This window comes from Xylocopa sonorina, chromosome 1 (genome assembly GCF_050948175.1).
Source record: "Xylocopa sonorina isolate GNS202 chromosome 1, iyXylSono1_principal, whole genome shotgun sequence".
NCBI classification, from domain to species: domain Eukaryota; kingdom Metazoa; phylum Arthropoda; class Insecta; order Hymenoptera; family Apidae; genus Xylocopa; species Xylocopa sonorina.
Genome location: NC_135193.1, coordinates 3,795,019 through 3,812,932, shown reverse-complemented (window position 1 = coordinate 3,812,932; position 17,914 = coordinate 3,795,019). Strand labels below are relative to the sequence as shown.

The window sequence follows — 17,914 nt, the reverse complement described above, 5'->3', positions numbered from 1 at the left end:
ATTTAATATTCGCAACTGGATGCAGTTGTTACTAATTTTTTTATATCAACCGATTTTCTGTAATTAGTATATCACTTCTGTTTACTTGATCCAGTGCCAATGCGAGGGCTCTATGAAGAAAAATATTGAATGCATGACGTTTTATTAATTTCCTTCGAGGGAAGGGCAGTTCGTAGAGTTATTATTGGCAATTCAATTAAAGGACATAATTCAATTTCTGTGTCACGTTGCATGCGCCCGAGAAACATAGTTGAGAGTGAACGAGGAACAATGAAAAGCAATAGCCGGTAATATAAAGTGCGCGACAAAAAGTAGCGTGACGGTGTACGCGCACGCGAGATCTTATTTACTTGATCATGAGCGAGGATTTCGCTAATTGCACGATTTATAAAGTGAAGCAGAGAATTCTTCGATTCTTATTTATTTTAGTCGCGATATTTTCACTTTTTACTATTTTATGTCGCAAGAGCTTATCACGAGTAAATAAATGAAGGAAATGAGAAGGAGCAAACGATTTGTCCGCGATTGAGACAACAATTCGAACAATCGTAAGTCTCGCGAACAGCAGTTTTTCAAGGATCGTGAAATAGTGTGGCCACTTTCAAAACTGTCGGCGGCGCGTTATCGAGCGCTGTTAATGCACGAATTTAATTTACAGCCGCTGTAAGTTTTCTTTATACGTCGCTTATAGACTGCGTTGCAACGCAAAAGCTCCTTGCAACATTTCACCAATTAAACAAAGTCGTAGATATAAAATTAGAAAATAATAATTATCAACTTACGCAGAAATTTTTATTTTTTATTGCGTAGATCTCGGGAAAAATCGAGCTTCCTGATCGATCAAGGTGACCCTACGCTTCCTCTGTTCCTGTTGCGGAGACACACTCGCGTTTCTCGGACGAAAGCAGAAGGAGCACGGATGGAACGGGGAAAGAGCGTGGCACGAAGGTGCACGAAAGTGCGTACCTGTGCGAAAGTCGTCTGCGAACACAAGATATAAACTCGACTCACCGGCACTACGGTCGTCGGCGTACTGAATGAAACGGCGGCTCCGGGTATGCCTTTACCCTCTCGACGATCTTTAGCAGCCGTCTGCGCACATCAGGCGAGGAACGGCGATGAGATTAATACTAATGTGGTAATTGCAACTGTATCGATAAGCTGTCTACTCAACCTTCTGCATGTCATTGTTTTTTTTTGTTTTTGTAGCCATCTAAATTGCGCTTTTTGAAAGTTTTTTAGTAGTAATCTAGTAAAAGTTAAAGTAATTATAATAATGTAAAGTATGTACATGTACACGTAAGTTATAATTTATTATTACAGTAATAACAGATTTATATAAGGAACATTTATTGAATATTTGTTTGATTTTTTTCTTTAAAGTTTAATCATTTTTCCGCGAAAGTGTGTCTTGCACCGAATAGTTCTAGTACGTACTATTTTATTTGCAGATATCATCGATTAAAAAATGCGGGACCTTGAATGACCAACCCTCTATACTACACCGTTTTGCGACATTGTTCGATATTAACCAGTTTACCTTACAAGTTCCTACCTTTTCATTAATGTACTCGAACCATGTCATTATTGTAAGAACCATCATGTTTGCGATCAATGTATACAAGCGAAACGTCTTATCGATTAGTCGTATCACCCTTTACAAGCAAACTTATGAATTTGTTCCACCTCTGTTTGCATGGATCTTTTGCCTCGTTATTCTCGTTATCCAACGGGGTTAAAAAGTTAAAGAAATTGCGAAAAACAGCTGCGTGCAATCATTAAAAAGATACGTTTTAGTAATCACTCATATCAGTTACATAGCTATGTATATTTAGACTTACTTCATCTGCGTGCGCCACGAGATTAAAGAAAAAAAAGGTTACATACATAACGATTACAAGTCAATCATCAAATTTTTATACAATAATATAAAAACTTGAAAACGAAAAATTAATAGCAATACCATGTTTCATCGTCGAATCGATTACGGATTTCCGTAAAAACAAGAAACAAGTTGCTTAATTTCCATTTTCACTAGATCTATATTCGTATGTACGGTCTATATGCGACTGAAATTTACAAGGACGTTCGTTCACAGCTCTGTGGCGTCACTTGGTTTCATTGCTGCTCGTTATTCGTGTAATTTGCGCACTGGCACACCGGCGCCTCGATATAATAAAACAGAAGCGGTGTATCATCGGCGAATTTCCTTCGGTTAGAGCGGCTGCAACGGCGAGAGTCGCGCGAAGGAGAGAGTGTTCCCTTGGACGGAATATTGATGGGCAAATGTGTTTTTCGTCAATTATTCTCGGTGTCTATGGAGATACGGCGGTGGCGATGGAGCACGTGATGGAAATCAGGGTAGCTGAATTTGACATCAAGGAGATCCGGTCGATATCAGCGAAGCAGAGTTGGCGGTTCAGGTAACGAGTGGAACTGGTCGAGTAAATAGGTCGAAGTTAAAAAAATCCAGAATTGAATGGTACTTAATCCAAACGTCCTTGGCATGTCTTATTGCGGTATGAAAACTGAAACAAACAATATTTCTTTCGTTCTTCTTGGTACCAATATCCTGTCTAAATTTAGAGACAAATTTCAACTTATCTGCATTTGACGCAAACTGATCGCGGTAATTATACATCGTATTAAAAAATGAAACATCCAGTGTAATCACATTTACTAGTGATGAATAACAAATCGGAGAACGGTGAGGACGATAGTATGCAAGTACCAAACAAACGCGATAAGTTCCGTAATTTTTTTCCAAAAACATGATAATATTGTGAATACAATTGCATTTAACACTTCTTTTTAATGATATGATGTGGAGTTTGGTAAAAAAAAAACCAAATCCAAGCTCCTCGATAATTTAATACCATGATTAACTAAAAATCTTGATGAAATGGAAAGTTACATTCCACCATTGAACTTGAATATAGGAAGTCTTTCTCTCGGCGACCTAGCAAAACTACAGGCTGTTCCACGGAACCAGCCCCAACTTTCCAGAGCAACAACTACTATACAAGTGAAAGTGACCGAGTCTGAATAATTCGTGAGATCTTGACAATCGATCTGCGCAAAACCCTAATCGGTTACTAACGATATTCATCATTTAACGAATCCTCGTGGTATTAAAGAACGAAGGAAGGAAACATTGAGAGAATCATTAGCGTCTAGTTTATGCAATTATTATTCTAAGAAATCTCGTGCCTCCAAAACAAATACCCACTCGTGGCGTTAATTGCCGTTATATTGTTCCCATTTCTATTATCATACTTTGAATATATACTAATAATGTTCTTGATAAAAATCAGTCAGTTTGTTATCCAATGTATGTATATACATACATCTTATTGGGCTGGACAGGTTCCACACCTTTAAATTCTCCATCTATAATCACTAAACGATACGCGTCAATTAAAATACCATGTAACATTTAAATTAGCGCAAACAGTAACTTTGATTTGAAAAAAATTGTATAAAAATGTTTAAGTCTGTAATAGTCAAACTTAAAAAATACAGAAGAAAATGTTTAAGTTCGAGTTTATGATTTCTATACTCAAGTTAAGTTGTTTTAATTGTCCATAGATTTCCTTGTTTTTTGAGGTAGAAAAAGACTGTGGGACACAAGGATGGTAAAAAAACAAAGACCTTACCATCACGTTCGCCAGAGAATTTCGTGTCAACAGATAGCGAGCGAGACTCTTGGAGGTGGCTGATCCAAGTGAAACCGTCATTCTGAGTCGGAGCTGTCTAAAAGAATAAAAATTACGAAATTATTGTCTGTGTATACTTTCACTGAAATTCGCATTGGGTAAACCTGAGCAGAATGGACCTTCGATGATCGTCATTGAAGTGGCTTTTTGCTCGACTAGACGATTACTAAATATGCAAATATGAAAGCGTACAAATACTACCGCACAGGTACCACTTTTTGTTGCTTCAATACATTTCTATATACAGGATCTGTTCGATTATTGTGATCACCATGTCTGCGACTAAAGTGGACGTCGCCAAATTCAAATCGATATTCAAAATTCTAACCTTTACCGAAGTTTAAAAATATACATATAACTTAATGTAAACACACATAAACCAAAACAGTAATTTCACATATTCTGGATTGCAGGACTGTGTGAAATTATTGTTTGGATTGTCGAATTATTTTACATTAATTTTACTTATATATAAACAAATATATAAAGCTACTGTTTCAATTTACAAATAATGACCGTTAAGAATCGCTCTTTTCTAGTCGATAACTAAAATCTCTGCCGGTATATTCGAAATAACGACAGACACCACTGGATGGCGCATCTGTTTCAAAAGTATAACTGATGTTAAATTTAAAGAAAGCTTAACTGTATTACAATTTCTATACTTTTTTATTCCCTGTGAAAAATCCGGAAAATATTAATTCCACTTTTTTCAATAAAAAAGAATAACCTCGTGTAATGAGGTGTCGTTTATATTGTACTATGACTGAATACTGTAATAGGACACACTCGTATTTCCACCGCACGTGCACTGATCCTTGAGCGCCATAAACGATAAAAGGAAACTTATTATGTCCTGCCTGCTTTAAAGGACACAATAAAATTGTATAATTGTTCACAGCGTCGTTTATGTTTCATTTATTCATTAATGCAGATTCGAGTCATTACAATGAGCAACGGGTTGCATGGACAATGAAACCCTGATTCGTCATTGTACCGCGTCTCTTTTTCTGTAACACGTGAGTCTCCGCAGTCAAAACAGGCGAAGGTCTCTTGACAAAAGTACCCTTCTATAAATGACAGAATTTCAACGACATGACTTTGAAATCGCAATTTCAATGTACCTTGAGCTGTTCAATATTAAGGATCCTAAAGCAATATATGTATATACGTACGAATAGTATCTTCTGGTGTACGAATACCAATGCGAATAAATGTATACACCTAAAAAAATAAAATTGTTGCATTTTTTCCTACATGTTAAGTGTTGTAAAGATGCAGTTGAATATATAATGAGATACGATCTCCAGTGTAGTACTAATGCTTTTATTTTCTTTACCTTCCTTGCCTTTCGTAGAAAAGGTGTATCAGTGACCTAGATTTTGAAAGCGGTCTTTTCACCGAGCATACAGTGATTCTTGCTATCTTCCGACATTCGCACTATAAAAACCGTTCACGCGAATTGGGTTCTATCCTTAATTCGAACGACAGTCACGCGTGTACGTGCACGCGAATTATCCTCGGGAATGGCCATTTTTTCCGTGGAAGTGTGCGTATACGTGTATCCCCGTCAAGGAACGAAATAAATTTCTGTCTGGGTTGTGCAAGCCGGGTGTATTATAACGTTTCATCTGCATTGCACGCACGTAATTCGAGAATTCACTTGGATCTCGTAACTTTCTAACCGAAAAAATAACACAGCGATCCTTATGTGTTGGAAATCAATGATTTCGCGTAATTTCCCGTAATACATTGTGCTCTTGCAACTTCGACTACGATGTGGAGATGTAAGGTGCTCGGTTAATTACTGAAATTGAAAAAGATGATAATTGGTTGTTTATGCATAGATGAAAAAGTTAGGCACTAATAGAAATCAATTGCAAAATACATGCCAGCAATTTCGACGTTAATGAATTTAGAAAATCACATTAATTATGATAAGTGGAAATACTTTACTTGAACTTTTTACTTTCTAGACAAGAAATACTGGATTTTAAATTGTACACTATGAGAGAGAAGGGAGAGAGGTAGCACTATGATACCATTAAATCGGTCCTGCAGTATGGAATAATAAAAACGAACGTCCTGGTTAATTGACTTCCACAAAAAAGAGTACCACTATTTATGCAACCTTTTTTGTCCTTTGTATTTTCATGCTCTATATACAGGTGATCGAGTCAAGCATAGTCACGCATTCTCCTGCAACGTAAAATGATAGAACAATATTGGGAAGTCAGGAAGAGAGCGGTAACGGGAAACTTTCACCATAAAACGCAGTTATAAGTCTTTTCTAGGATATTAGGAATTTGTAGACGTTTATAAAATACGTTCTACTGGTAATATTACCTACACCTTCAACATTATTTCATTATATCGAATTATATTTCATTATTTCATTATACCACTATTATCCCACGCATTTTGCAACCTTTTGATTCTGAATCTATCTTTTCATACTTTCCCTAAAAATATAAATTCTATTCGTGAAACTGCTAAAAGAATTAAGAGATGTATTAATAGAAGAATTAAACAATTTTTGCATAAGCAAGCGATCAGTGAACGAATCAAGATGTGACCCATATGGGACGTAGACTACAGAGGAGGGGAGTGCAGTATAACTGTCCCAGTACCTTCCAAGAGGGTTTCCGGTTACGTTACTAAGCAAAGCTTCGAGTATAACGACTAAGCAACGCGAGCCTTGTAATTCGGGCGCACCAGAAGATACGACGCCAGTCGGCATTGGTCTATCAACTGGCACACAGGTACAGAAAAGGAGGAAAGGACCGCTTTTCAAATCCACGCTTCTTCCCACTATTTCTCGCGCCTAACAGGAACAGCCTCAGGAAGTATAGAGGTAACGGCTTCATCCAGCATTCCAAAAGTTCGTTTCACGTGTTATTTGAAATTTAACAATTGGCCTACAACATAGTGAAAGAGTGTAAAATTAGTTTAAATAAAGAATGAATATGTAACAAGGTAAATATAAATGATAATTACTTCTATAATTGAAAGTTGATGGCAAGTGTCGATAACAAGAGAAGTGTGAAATGAAGCTTTTTCTGCGTGACTATTGCAATAATAATTAATGTATGTATAACGATATAATGTTATGTTTCTTGTGTCTCGTATAACATAGAATTCATTTACAATAATTATCATAAAATTACTATGATCTTGCTTGTTGAACACAGAATATTGCATTGAATTGAAACAAGATTATAAAATCTTGAAATTGTCTGCTGCTTTTTTCTAATATTTCCCGATATTTGCATCTTACCATATATGACATGTATGGCTAGCTTTCACTAAATGAATCAGTGGTTAATATTATCAAATAGAAACGGTTGTGGTCGCCGCAACACAAAAACGATCTAGTTCGACGTTTACAAATCAGTTGCCACAAAGAAGGATTGTGCAGCCAAAATAACTCGTTCTTTTTCGTCGAGTGAAATTTCAACAGAATCTTAATTTTGTGAAATGGCACCAGAAACGAAAATGGGTGAAAAAAAGGAGGAAGTGGAGGAAGCCCAGTGACTTAAAGCACTTTCTATATTCGCGTCTCGCCCGAAACGATACTTCACCGCAAATAATCGATCCGATAAATATTCAAACAGAACTGTGCGACAATGGTAGAATAAATTGTATACACGATGCATCTTCGATTAGTCTCCTGTAAGGAAGTATATGCGCGCGCGAGCGCGCGTTTAGTGCATTGACCGGACTTAATAACACTCGTAACAGCAAATCGGTAACTCGATGAGCGGTGTATACCACTACCGACGCAGAAATACCGTAATACACACAATTTCTATCTACCAGTGGAATTTACCATGCAATTAATTTCTATTTCTCATGGAATTGAAAATAGAAGAAAAGAGAGAAATACCAGTTCGTGCAGTTTTGTACAAAGTATGTAGCGCTTGCTACAAGTGAAGGTGCAGTCAGTTCATCGAAAAAGGGAACCACCACCAAGGCCTGTGCAACATTTGAGTAGATTGCGTAAAATGTAATTTATGTCGAAAGAACAAGTTAAATGTTATAAACAGGAAAACATTAAACGTATATTCAATGTGGTTATATTTTTCCAACGCTATTAGAAAATTGTATGATCATTAAACGTGGTTTAATATGTTTTGTTTCATTTTCTTATGCTACTTTCAAACTAACGAAATATTGTACCTTGTGATTCAGAAGTGTAAATGGAGCTACCAGAATGGGCCATAATCATATACGATCTCCTTCTATTTACTGGAATGGCACTTATTTACATAAGCGAGGCTGTGATCCTGACGCTTATTCCACGACGTTATCGTGCGAAATCTATAAAAGGAGAGATCGCACTGATAACAGGAGGTGCAGGAGGAATTGGACGGCTAATTGCAATTAAGCTGGCGAAGCTTGGAGCGCATGTCGTCATTTGGGACATCAATAAAGTCGGTAAGTCCTAATGCGGATGTGACATGTTCCCAGACAGCACAGCAAATTACATAACACCTTAAAAAGCACCAGCGTATCACGGTGACGCCCCCAGATTCTGTAACGCCACGGGGATCGTACTGTTACGGTGTGCCATCACAACCATCGACGAGTGCGGACGTAGATGGCTATGGAAGTGATGTCAAGCGGCGCAACTGACATCACAGTGTTCTTGCTTTGACAAAGTTGTGTTGTCAGGATGTATATTTCAGTAGTTTTATTCATATTTCCCGCTTTAGAGGCAAGAGAGAGAAAGATGCTATAAGGAAGAGTGAGATAGATGATGGTGGCTCTACTCTAGAACCTCTGGTGCCATCTCTGTGAAAAGTGCTCAAACTGGTCGCACATGAGTATCGACAGAGAAGTAAACTACCGAGAACTACTAGCGCCATCTCCGCGAAGAATACTGAAACTAATGCTCGATCAGTTTCAGTGCTCCTCCGGAGGATGGCGCTAGTAGTTTTTGAGTAGTTTACTTCGCTATCGGTACTTGTGTCCGACCAGTTTGAGCACTTTTCACAGAGATGGCGCCAGGGGTTCGAGGGCAGGGTCGGTATCATCCATCTCACTCCTTTCTATAGCTTTCTTATATATCTTTCTCTCTCTTACCTCTAGAACGGGAAATATACAAAAAATTACAATAAAACTAATGAAATAATGTCACGCGGCGCAAGTAACATCACATTGTTCTTACTGTAACAAAGTTGTGTTGTCAGGGTTAGTATTTGAGGAAGTATATTATTATTTAAGGATTAACATGTTTCTGTTGACTTACAGGATTAGAGGATACGGTCCAAGAAATTAGACGAGATGGAGGAAAATGTTGGGGTTACTACTGCGACATCACCAACAGGGAAGAAGTCTATAAAATGACGAAGACGGTGCAAATCGAAGTGGGATCTGTAAGTAGAATTCGATTGTTTTAATTTGTATACAATTGAATATAATTGGTATGATATAAAGTTAATATTTAGGTAACGTTGTTAATAAACAACGCAGGCTACGTATGCGGGAAAACGCTTTGGGAGCTACCAGATCATGAAATCGAGCGTACTTACAAAGTGAATGTTCTCTCTCACTATTGGGTAAGTGAAGGAAATGAAAACTGAACTCAAGCTATTTAGGCAAACATTGATATTCAACAGATCACTAAGGCATTCATGAAGGATATGATGAAAAATAATCACGGCCACATAGTGACTGTAGCAAGTGTAGCAGGACTCTTAGGTACCTATAAATGTACGGATTATTCAGGCACTAAATTTGCAGCTATTGGCTATCATGAAAGTCTCTTTACCGAACTTAAAGTAGGTACATTTATTTAATTAATTGCCTTACGGTAATATGTAAATAAGCAATTTTTTTATGGTATTCCTAGGCCCATGGTTATGATGGAATTCAGACCACCTTAGTTTGCCCATACTTCATCAATACAGGAATGTTTTATGGAGTTGAACCTAGGTATGCTATGGGTACTACAAAACTGTAGTTTTTATTACAATTACACTAGAAACTTATGATTTACAGATTGATGCCAATGCTGGAACCTGAATACGTTGCACAACAAGTTGTATCTGGAATATTAGTAAATGAAGTATTTGTTGTACTGCCTGGAGCAGTTAGATATCTCTTGCCACTAAAATGGTAAGTTATATAATTGCTTTACTAAGTTAATCATATAAAAATAACGAAATATACAATGTCCTATTTTATGAAAGCTTATTGCCAGCAAAGTTATGCTGGGCCTTGATGTATCATATCTTACGTGGACCTCAGTCTATGATGATGTTTAAAGGAAAAGAAGAAAAGCAATTATTGAAGAACAATAACAATGTTACAATAATGTCCAAAGAAATTTGTGTACCCTAACATGTAAAGGTGAACATTTCCCTAATTTTGATCAAGAGTACTATTAGGAAGAGTTATACTTAAATATGTACAAGAATTTCATTGATTAATATATCAAGACTGAATATTTATTCGTACGTGTAAATTGTATTTGGTAACTTTCTTTATTTTTTAAATATCAAATATATTTGTAATATATGTAAAAAGGATCACAATAAATCGTAAAAATAATGCAATCCCTGACCAAGCTCCCAAATAGATATACCTGTACCCAATTCAGCTGCAAGATCCAGACGATGTAAAATGGAATATAATGTGGGATAAAAGATAATGCCACTGCCGCTTGATAACCTGAAATACATCCCCACATTTCAACCTAGAAGCAGATTCACCTCTAAACTATACATTCCATTATAATCCTGCTTCTTACTTTGCCTCGAAATAGTGTTCTTTGCTGTTATCATCCCACTGTATTTTTCCTTTAAAGGATTCAAGTATTTTCAAATAATCAGAACCTAAGATGGCTCCCCCACCTTCAGGCGTATAATTATATCCATAGAAATTAAGCCCTAGCAGTATTTGAGCCCTTTTAGGACCCTGTTCAGGTACTAATAATTCTACACAGTCTCTCACCCAATCAACAGGACTATTAGGTCCAGGGCGTTGAATGTTTGAATAGTCGTAAGTCATTAAAGAAAATGCTTTTAAATATGGTGATAATTGATCGAAATGATCTTTGTTAAACAATTGAACATTAGGGCTGAAAAATTTTTTAAATAGACAAAATATACAATATCTTAATATTCCTTCCTGAAATCTGTTCTTTCTACAGAGATTATACATTTTGCAAGAATAACAATTATCCAGCTACAATAACAAGTAACAAAACTTACCCCCTTGATGGTGGTACTGCTAAAATTGTATCCAAATTATTGTTTTTTAATTGATGAGCAATAAATTGAACCAATGCCACAACAATCTGCATGTCCACACCTGTTAATTTAAATTGGTTCCACATTTCCAATACGTATCCATCAAAATGGAAGTTCTGTAACAATGTATAATGATTGTTATACAATATTATAAACATTTAACCCCTTGTCTTATGATTCAATTTGTGATTTTGAGTGGTGTAATCAGAGACGAAGTTTCTTATGTATTCCGACAACACCCTTTTGGTTGTCTCAGATTTTATGTATTTTGTCAATAAACTACACCATAAGCCTCACATGCTATTGTAAGACAAGGAATTAATACATGATCCACATTTTTGTGGATACCTTCGCTGTATCCACCAATGCTGAAATTAATGCAGTTTGTCTGTGAGTGTCACCATATAGTCCAACAATATCATTAATAGACCAGTGTTCAAACAACACTCTTGGTAGAACTGTAAATAATGGTCAAGCATAATGAAATTAAGTAATTTATATTTCTTTATTAGTGGACTATCACTAGTGTTATATTGAAAAATATAATATACTTTTTACATAATGGCCTCCATTATTGGCTGTCCTCATGTCCTTCAGCCATTTCTTCTGAACATCGTGAGTTGAAAGTTTATAAGTTGATACATTTCCTTCCGGAAGCGCCAACCATACTGGCGATACCATTGTAAATTTTCCATGAAATATTTTGGAAACTTCAAGGCCATTATTATTCCACTATGGAAACGAAAGTATGTCGTTGCCAAATATTCTTAAATTCTTAAATTATATAAATGAATATCAGTAAATTCACCGGTGTAATATATCCTAAAACATCTCCAGGAAATCGTCGACGAGTTGTATTAAAAAAATAAAATCCCGATTCTCGTATGATGTCGTGTACTTTGGGATTTTTCACAACTAAAGTCCTGCTAAAAATGTCTCGTTCGACAGGGCCCTTCTACAACCGTAATACACATAAAATCGAAGTATAAATATACTATTCGCAAATATTTTTATAATACTGTTCTTTTACTACCTTTATCTCGATTTTTCCTTTATTTTTTTTACTAATTCTATCTTTAGGGGGTGATAATGTACATTCCGATGAGTCAAGTAACAACAATAATGCAATTATTGATACGAAAATGTTCATAATAATTGTCTCAATTCGAACTTATCGAAAATATCAAATTATTTCTACGTAACCTACGTGAATCATGTACCATTCAAAGAATTTTATTGGAATCGTTAACAGAATGCGCTACTGTCAATTTGTACGCACACAACCATATACCCGGTGAAATAATCAAAATCATTTTGTATCTTTACACTTAGTTTTCTGTGCGTACGAGAAGACAAACAATATGTAGAATAAGAAATTTATTTAATAATTATTACACGATCGTAGATCGATGTCAAATGTTCATAACCAAACTTTATATTCTTTTGCACGAAATATAACATAAAATTTTCTCTTCACTTCAAACGAAAAAGATTTTAAGAGGTTTATCGTTTTACTACATGGAAATGGATTGTGATAATATAATTACCTGGTTAGGAACGAATAAAGTTAATAAAAATCGGAGATCGCTTTAACACTTCTTCATAAACACTTTTCACCACGTGACTAAGTCACATGATATGTGTTTTGATGTAATATGGCGCCTTTAATTGTCACGGCGTAATAAAATTTCTAGAAGGATGTGAATCTTGTCAAGGGTGTTGGACTTAAAACACAACACAGGATGCCAGTTGATATAAATCGATTAACGGAAGGTTGGTTAGAACTGGAAAGTGACCCAGGTATAAAATAATAACCACAAGATTATGTAATTTTATTAACTAACAATATTAATGTACACATCTTTAAACGCGTAAGCAGTTCACAGTATATATTCTAATGTACAAATTGACATTTGTATTCTGCATATATTTATATGTTAGAATCTCAAAGTAGACTACATAAAAGATATTTGTTGAAATGTTTTTAATTTATTTTGTTGTATTTATTGTGTACCGTATCATCATATATATATATGTATATATGTATATATATATAATATTTTCTAAAGTTATTACTGTAACTAGAATAAATAAGTACTCGTTCCTTTGTAATATATATTGAGGTTATAATATATGTAAGAAAATCTTAGCAATATGTGCTTTATATTCTTAGGTTTATTTACGTTGCTATTGGAGGATTTTGGAGTAAAGGGAGTACAAGTGGAAGAGATATATGATCTGCAAAAATCATTAGAGGGTCCAGTTTATGGTTTTATATTTCTATTTCGTTGGATAGAAGAAAGAAGGTCCAGGCGTAAAGTAGTAGAACAAGATGAAAGCTTTGTGAAAGATGAAGAAATTGTTAATAATATATTTTTTGCACAACAGGTACAATAACTGTTAGCAGCGATACTTTATAGTAAGTACTTATGCTTAAGAATCTGTATTTTACGTAACCTATCATTTTATAGGTTGTGCCAAACAGTTGCGCAACTCACGCATTACTCTCTGTGCTACTCAATTGCCCAAATATTCATTTGGGTACAACTTTATCCAGATTAAAGATGCACACATCTGGTATGTGTCCAGAAAACAAAGGATGGGCAATTGGTAACACACCTGAATTAGCTTGCGCTCATAACTCTCACGCGATGCCTCAAGCCAAGAGGCGGCAAGATAAAAACACTGGTGTGTCAACTGGTAGATTTACCGGCGAAGCTTTCCATTTCGTTAGTTATGTACCAATTAATGGTAGATTATTCGAGTTGGATGGTTTAAAGCCATATCCCATGGATCATGGTCCTTGGAAAGAACACGAAGAGTGGACTGAACAATTTAGAAGAGTAATTACAGACCGTTTAGGAATGGCAACGGGAGAGCAATTACAAGATATAAGATTTAATCTAATGGCTGTTGTTCCTGATCGACGCCTTGCTATTTCACATAAATTGACCATGTTGAAGACTAATAGGCAGATAGTGTTAGAAGCGTTGCAGCAACTCGTCAAATTAAGCCATCAAGACGGTACGGAAAAAAGTTCGAACGATTTTGATAAGTCAGATAAATCGTACGAAAAGAAGATTAAAGTTGACGATGAAAATGCCTTGCCTAATAAATCGGATACTGATGAGCCTTCGTCAATACCGACTATCACGGTGGAAAGGAGCAACGATACTACAACAGATACTGACGAGGCAGCTTCGAGCATAACATCTGCGAAAACGGAATCAAAGTAGGTAAAAAATAAATGGCGCGGCACTCATTTGTAAATTACCTTATTTTCATATATAATTATATACATCTCTGTTTCAGTGGCATGGAGAAGGTGGTAATGTGTGCGTTGGATTATGCTACACCTTTAAGGATTCAAACATCACCAGCACATAGCTCGTCCAGTACTGATACGTCATCTGAGATTGGGTCTGCGTTCAACTCTCCAACACAAGGTAAGTGAAAGAATGTTGCTTACGTTCCCTTACAGAGGCGCTTCGTTGTACAAACCTTTTTACTTTGGCAAAATATTAAGCTATTCGGGCACGTCATACGTATAGATTTAATGTTCTCTGAATCCGAAGCAGAATAACAGATATAGTATCGCGATTCAGATGTGGGATCCTGTGTTTTCCCATGTTCCTTGCATATGTTTTTATTCTCCATATTTGTTTGAAATATATTTTGTGCATCTCCCGGAGAATTCACACTCTCTTTCTTATTTTTATTTTCTACGCACTTATTATAAGTTTCCGTATCGCACGTTTTTGCATATCTGTTAAATGCCGTAAACAACGGACACGAATAATCTATTAAAAAAGCTATTTCTGGTTCGCATACATAATATCTGATGCAATCGGTTATGTTTGGCATTCGAACATTTTTTATACATGGAATGACATGGATATATTGCGAATCCAAATGATATCCCAACGCTTTATATTTTTCAGCAGTTAAGTATTGTTTATTTCCTAAGTTGTCAGTAATTCGAATAATAATGTTCTCATTATCTAAATTATCAAATGCCAATGCGTCGTTCGGTTTTTCTATATTCGATACTAATCCACTTGCATCATTTTCCTTTACAGTTGTACCACTTTCGGATGTGTTTTCCAATTTCGACCCAGTTATAATGGTATTTTGTAAATTATTGTTTTGTTGAATATAATTCTGTATTAGGTAATTGGATAATGGTAAGCTTGAAGCAGGTCTTGCGGGTGTAGATAACGACGAGGAGGCTAAGAATTCCAGAGGAATAGTGATTTCTTTATAAACCAACAAATGATGTATTAATTGATTCAACATCGAATAGTGTTTTCTATTATGATTCTGCGTTTTTGAATTGACATTCTCTATATTAACGGATGCATTGTCCGCGTTTAATTCGTACCTAGTCTCCATTGGTTCTCCAATCTCGATCAAAGGATACGGAGTTTCCATTTCTTGGTCAGAATCATCAGGGATGCTATCAGTGGTATATGACGAGTCAATGAGTTCAGAAAAATCCCAAGGATCATCCGTTGATCCCATGTAACTAGTTTCATTTGGATTGATCAGTTCAGGAATATCATACCTGTTTGTAATAATAGATGGTTCTGTCGATAGCGTGTCGCATGTCCATGTATCACCAGGTAATACGCAGACTCTTAAGAACGGCTGAAATATCTGAGAATGGAAATATTTTAGTCCCGGGCACTCGGAAGTATTAGCGATGATAACGTGACCATAATCTTACCAAGCCTTCGGTACATTTACTGGGCACCCAGACGTAACCGCCGCCAGGTAAATTCACGCAATTATAAAATACAGTGCAACTAGTGGGATGAGGTTTCCTTGATTCCGGACACTTGGATGATTCGATCGTGACCAGGATAGAATAGAACATGAATGCAATCAGTATCATCTCGTTGTACTGTCGTGTGTGCTGTTGTATAGGGAACTAAAATTCCTTTGGCTCGGTTGAACATACTATTTGTCTTTCGCACATTCCCCCATATTTCGTCTCCACTGGCACCTTCGAAGTGTACAGTTATCTGACCTATCATCTCTAAACACTTTTGTGCTGTTTCTTACATCACACGATCGCAATCGGAGAAGATACTATAATACGATCATATAACAACAGTAGAACGTGTGTGATTTTAAGATGGAAGGGAGTGTAATGAGGTCGTAACTATACAGGGTGATTCACAGTCATTTTCTTGTAGGACTTACAGTTTGGAACATGCAATTAATAATATGAGTAAAACTGCTGTTTCTCTGAAAAAAACAAAAATTCCAATTTTCTCTGCCATTTTTGCAAATCGGACCTAGGTTTATATGAACTTCTTTGTTGCTTTTGAGGTGTAGTATCAGCTGTAAAAATTTGTCACACGAGTAGCGAATCACTCTGTATAATCTCCTTAAGAGGCAAGATTAAACGATAGTTTATACTTGCGACCATCGTCTACAACCCTGCTATATGTCTTCCAGCATGGGGATGGAATTCCGGTCAAAGCAGCCCGACATCGACGAAAGATTTCAAAAAGTTCGTCGTGATTAGGGTGTCCGGTGACGAAAAGAATGAGACGGGCCTAAGTACGTATGCGGTCTATTGTTTCATTAAACATTTTTCTTAACATTTAGCGCAGTGTTATCCTCTCAACTTACGACGGTAGGAGTACATGAAATCTATGTCTACAAGTAGGTCGTTCTCTTAATATAAATGGGAAGAGATTAGTTTCCGACAGCGGTCACTTACATAAGAAAGTCTGTCTGTCCGGAGAAGTTAGGATACCCCACGCCAGAGTAAAGACTAGTAACGGAGACACCGTTACCGAGGAGAAGAAGGTAGAAAAGATCGATCCGAAATTGTGTTCGAAATATCCAGAATTGTTTGAACCGCATACTTTCGCACCCAAAGATCTTTTAGCGTTACTGAAGAATTTGGAGCACGAGATTAGCATTTGTGAGACCAGTTTGAAAGACGAGAACGACAAGAGGAATAAGTACAAGGTACGTCTTTGATGAACGTCACTCGTGACCATTATTAAGGAAAATTTGCGAGATACAAAGTATTACAATGTATTACAATGGCTCCTTGTTCTCCTCCAGATCGACGATTGTCGTAGAACGCATAATTACGACGAGTTTATCTGCACTTTCCTCTCTATGCTCGCTCAACAAGGAAAATTAGCAGAGTTGGTCCAGCAACACTTGACATTAAAAAAGCATACTTCTGTGTCTGTGAACAGGGTTCACAGGTAAGGAATTTCATTCTTTGATATCGCGATTTTGATTGTCGGATTAACGCATAGATTATTTATAGATCTTCGAAGAAAACAGACACTCGTCCAAACTCGTCGCGCAGGCGTAGAGGCAGAACCAAATGCAAGAAACGGAAATAATCTTCGTAATTTAATTATAAAGTGAATTAATGATGGAGTTGTCGATACAAAGAAATGTTGGAATCATTGCAAGGGCATAGATTCAAGAAGAGCGTTAGAAGAGGTCGTACGATTGTTGAAAGAAAATTGAACCTGGACTGTGTCATTCTTCGTAATGCGTACGCAGCATCGATACTGTCGAATCAACAGCACTTCTCTTACTTTCTAAAGCAGATCCATATTTTCGAGACAATCGTAGGCTTGTCGTCAATCTTTTTGCTTTGGTTTCAAATTCAACCACTGTACGATTTAACAGGTATACTTTACAATTGTACAAATTAACTTTATGATATATTTTTTATATTTCTTTCATGTTTACGTGTGGTGTATATTTGATGTATTTGTCTTTATGGACACTGTCGATCTATACTTGTGTACCCTTTTGGGTATGATACAGTAACTTTTATCTTTACATATATTGCGTTTCGTATGAAATATATGATTTCTTAGGTACGAACAACAAGTACACTATCTATTTTCTACGTTAATCGTCCTTCTTATGCTAGTATCATGCGCTTCGTCAAGG

General features: G+C 36.3%; 4 protein-coding genes and 2 long non-coding RNA genes across 9 annotated transcripts; 2 read left to right on the top strand and 4 right to left on the bottom strand.

Moving 5' to 3' along the window:
* The first annotated feature begins 2,095 nt into the window (after nt 1–2,095).
* LOC143433348 (estradiol 17-beta-dehydrogenase 11) lies at nt 2,096–10,131 on the top strand. Of its 2 annotated transcripts, none has more exons than XM_076910676.1 (8): nt 2,096–2,423; nt 7,908–8,153; nt 8,970–9,094; nt 9,167–9,277; nt 9,338–9,499; nt 9,571–9,653; nt 9,720–9,836; nt 9,911–10,131. In XM_076910676.1, exons 2-8 carry the CDS (start codon nt 7,916–7,918, stop codon nt 10,059–10,061), a joined length of 987 nt encoding a protein of 328 aa, XP_076766791.1. In that variant the 5' UTR covers nt 2,096–2,423; nt 7,908–7,915; the 3' UTR covers nt 10,062–10,131. The 2 variants fall into 2 exon arrangements, with proteins under 2 accessions (XP_076766791.1, XP_076766781.1); XM_076910666.1 differs by lacking the exon at nt 2,096–2,423 and adding an exon at nt 6,199–6,570.
* On the bottom strand, nt 2,841–3,923 carry LOC143433357 (uncharacterized). Its single transcript, XR_013103111.1, has 3 exons — nt 3,821–3,923; nt 3,657–3,753; nt 2,841–3,390 (listed from the first exon to the last, which is right to left on the bottom strand). It is a non-coding gene; the product is annotated as an uncharacterized LOC143433357 (long non-coding RNA).
* LOC143433362 (uncharacterized) lies at nt 5,071–6,469 on the bottom strand. The gene is made up of 3 exons (XR_013103113.1): nt 6,347–6,469; nt 5,759–5,915; nt 5,071–5,523 (listed from the first exon to the last, which is right to left on the bottom strand). It is a non-coding gene; the product is annotated as an uncharacterized LOC143433362 (long non-coding RNA).
* A 54-nt stretch (nt 10,132–10,185) lies between the features above and the next one.
* On the bottom strand, nt 10,186–12,372 carry LOC143433342 (chitinase domain-containing protein 1). Its single transcript, XM_076910652.1, has 7 exons — nt 12,006–12,372; nt 11,781–11,927; nt 11,524–11,704; nt 11,321–11,430; nt 10,934–11,088; nt 10,471–10,800; nt 10,186–10,391 (listed from the first exon to the last, which is right to left on the bottom strand). Exons 1-7 carry the CDS (start codon nt 12,120–12,122, stop codon nt 10,250–10,252), a joined length of 1,182 nt encoding a protein of 393 aa, XP_076766767.1. The 5' UTR covers nt 12,123–12,372; the 3' UTR covers nt 10,186–10,249.
* A 238-nt stretch (nt 12,373–12,610) lies between these two features.
* Nucleotides 12,611–17,852, top strand: Calypso (ubiquitin carboxyl-terminal hydrolase calypso). Of its 3 annotated transcripts, none has more exons than XM_076902508.1 (8): nt 12,611–12,772; nt 13,146–13,360; nt 13,444–14,204; nt 14,285–14,418; nt 16,436–16,540; nt 16,650–16,957; nt 17,057–17,205; nt 17,271–17,852. In XM_076902508.1, exons 1-8 carry the CDS (start codon nt 12,715–12,717, stop codon nt 17,347–17,349), a joined length of 1,809 nt encoding a protein of 602 aa, XP_076758623.1. In that variant the 5' UTR covers nt 12,611–12,714; the 3' UTR covers nt 17,350–17,852. The 3 variants fall into 3 exon arrangements, with proteins under 3 accessions (XP_076758623.1, XP_076758614.1, XP_076758632.1); XM_076902499.1 differs by having other exon boundaries at nt 16,647–16,957; XM_076902517.1 differs by having other exon boundaries at nt 12,618–12,745; nt 16,647–16,957.
* LOC143427981 (uncharacterized) lies at nt 14,418–16,134 on the bottom strand. The gene is made up of 2 exons (XM_076902529.1): nt 15,699–16,134; nt 14,418–15,628 (listed from the first exon to the last, which is right to left on the bottom strand). The coding sequence occupies exons 1-2, from the start codon at nt 15,864–15,866 to the stop codon at nt 14,438–14,440; spliced, it is 1,359 nt and encodes a 452-aa protein (XP_076758644.1). The 5' UTR covers nt 15,867–16,134; the 3' UTR covers nt 14,418–14,437.
* Nucleotides 17,853–17,914: the final 62 nt, after the last annotated feature.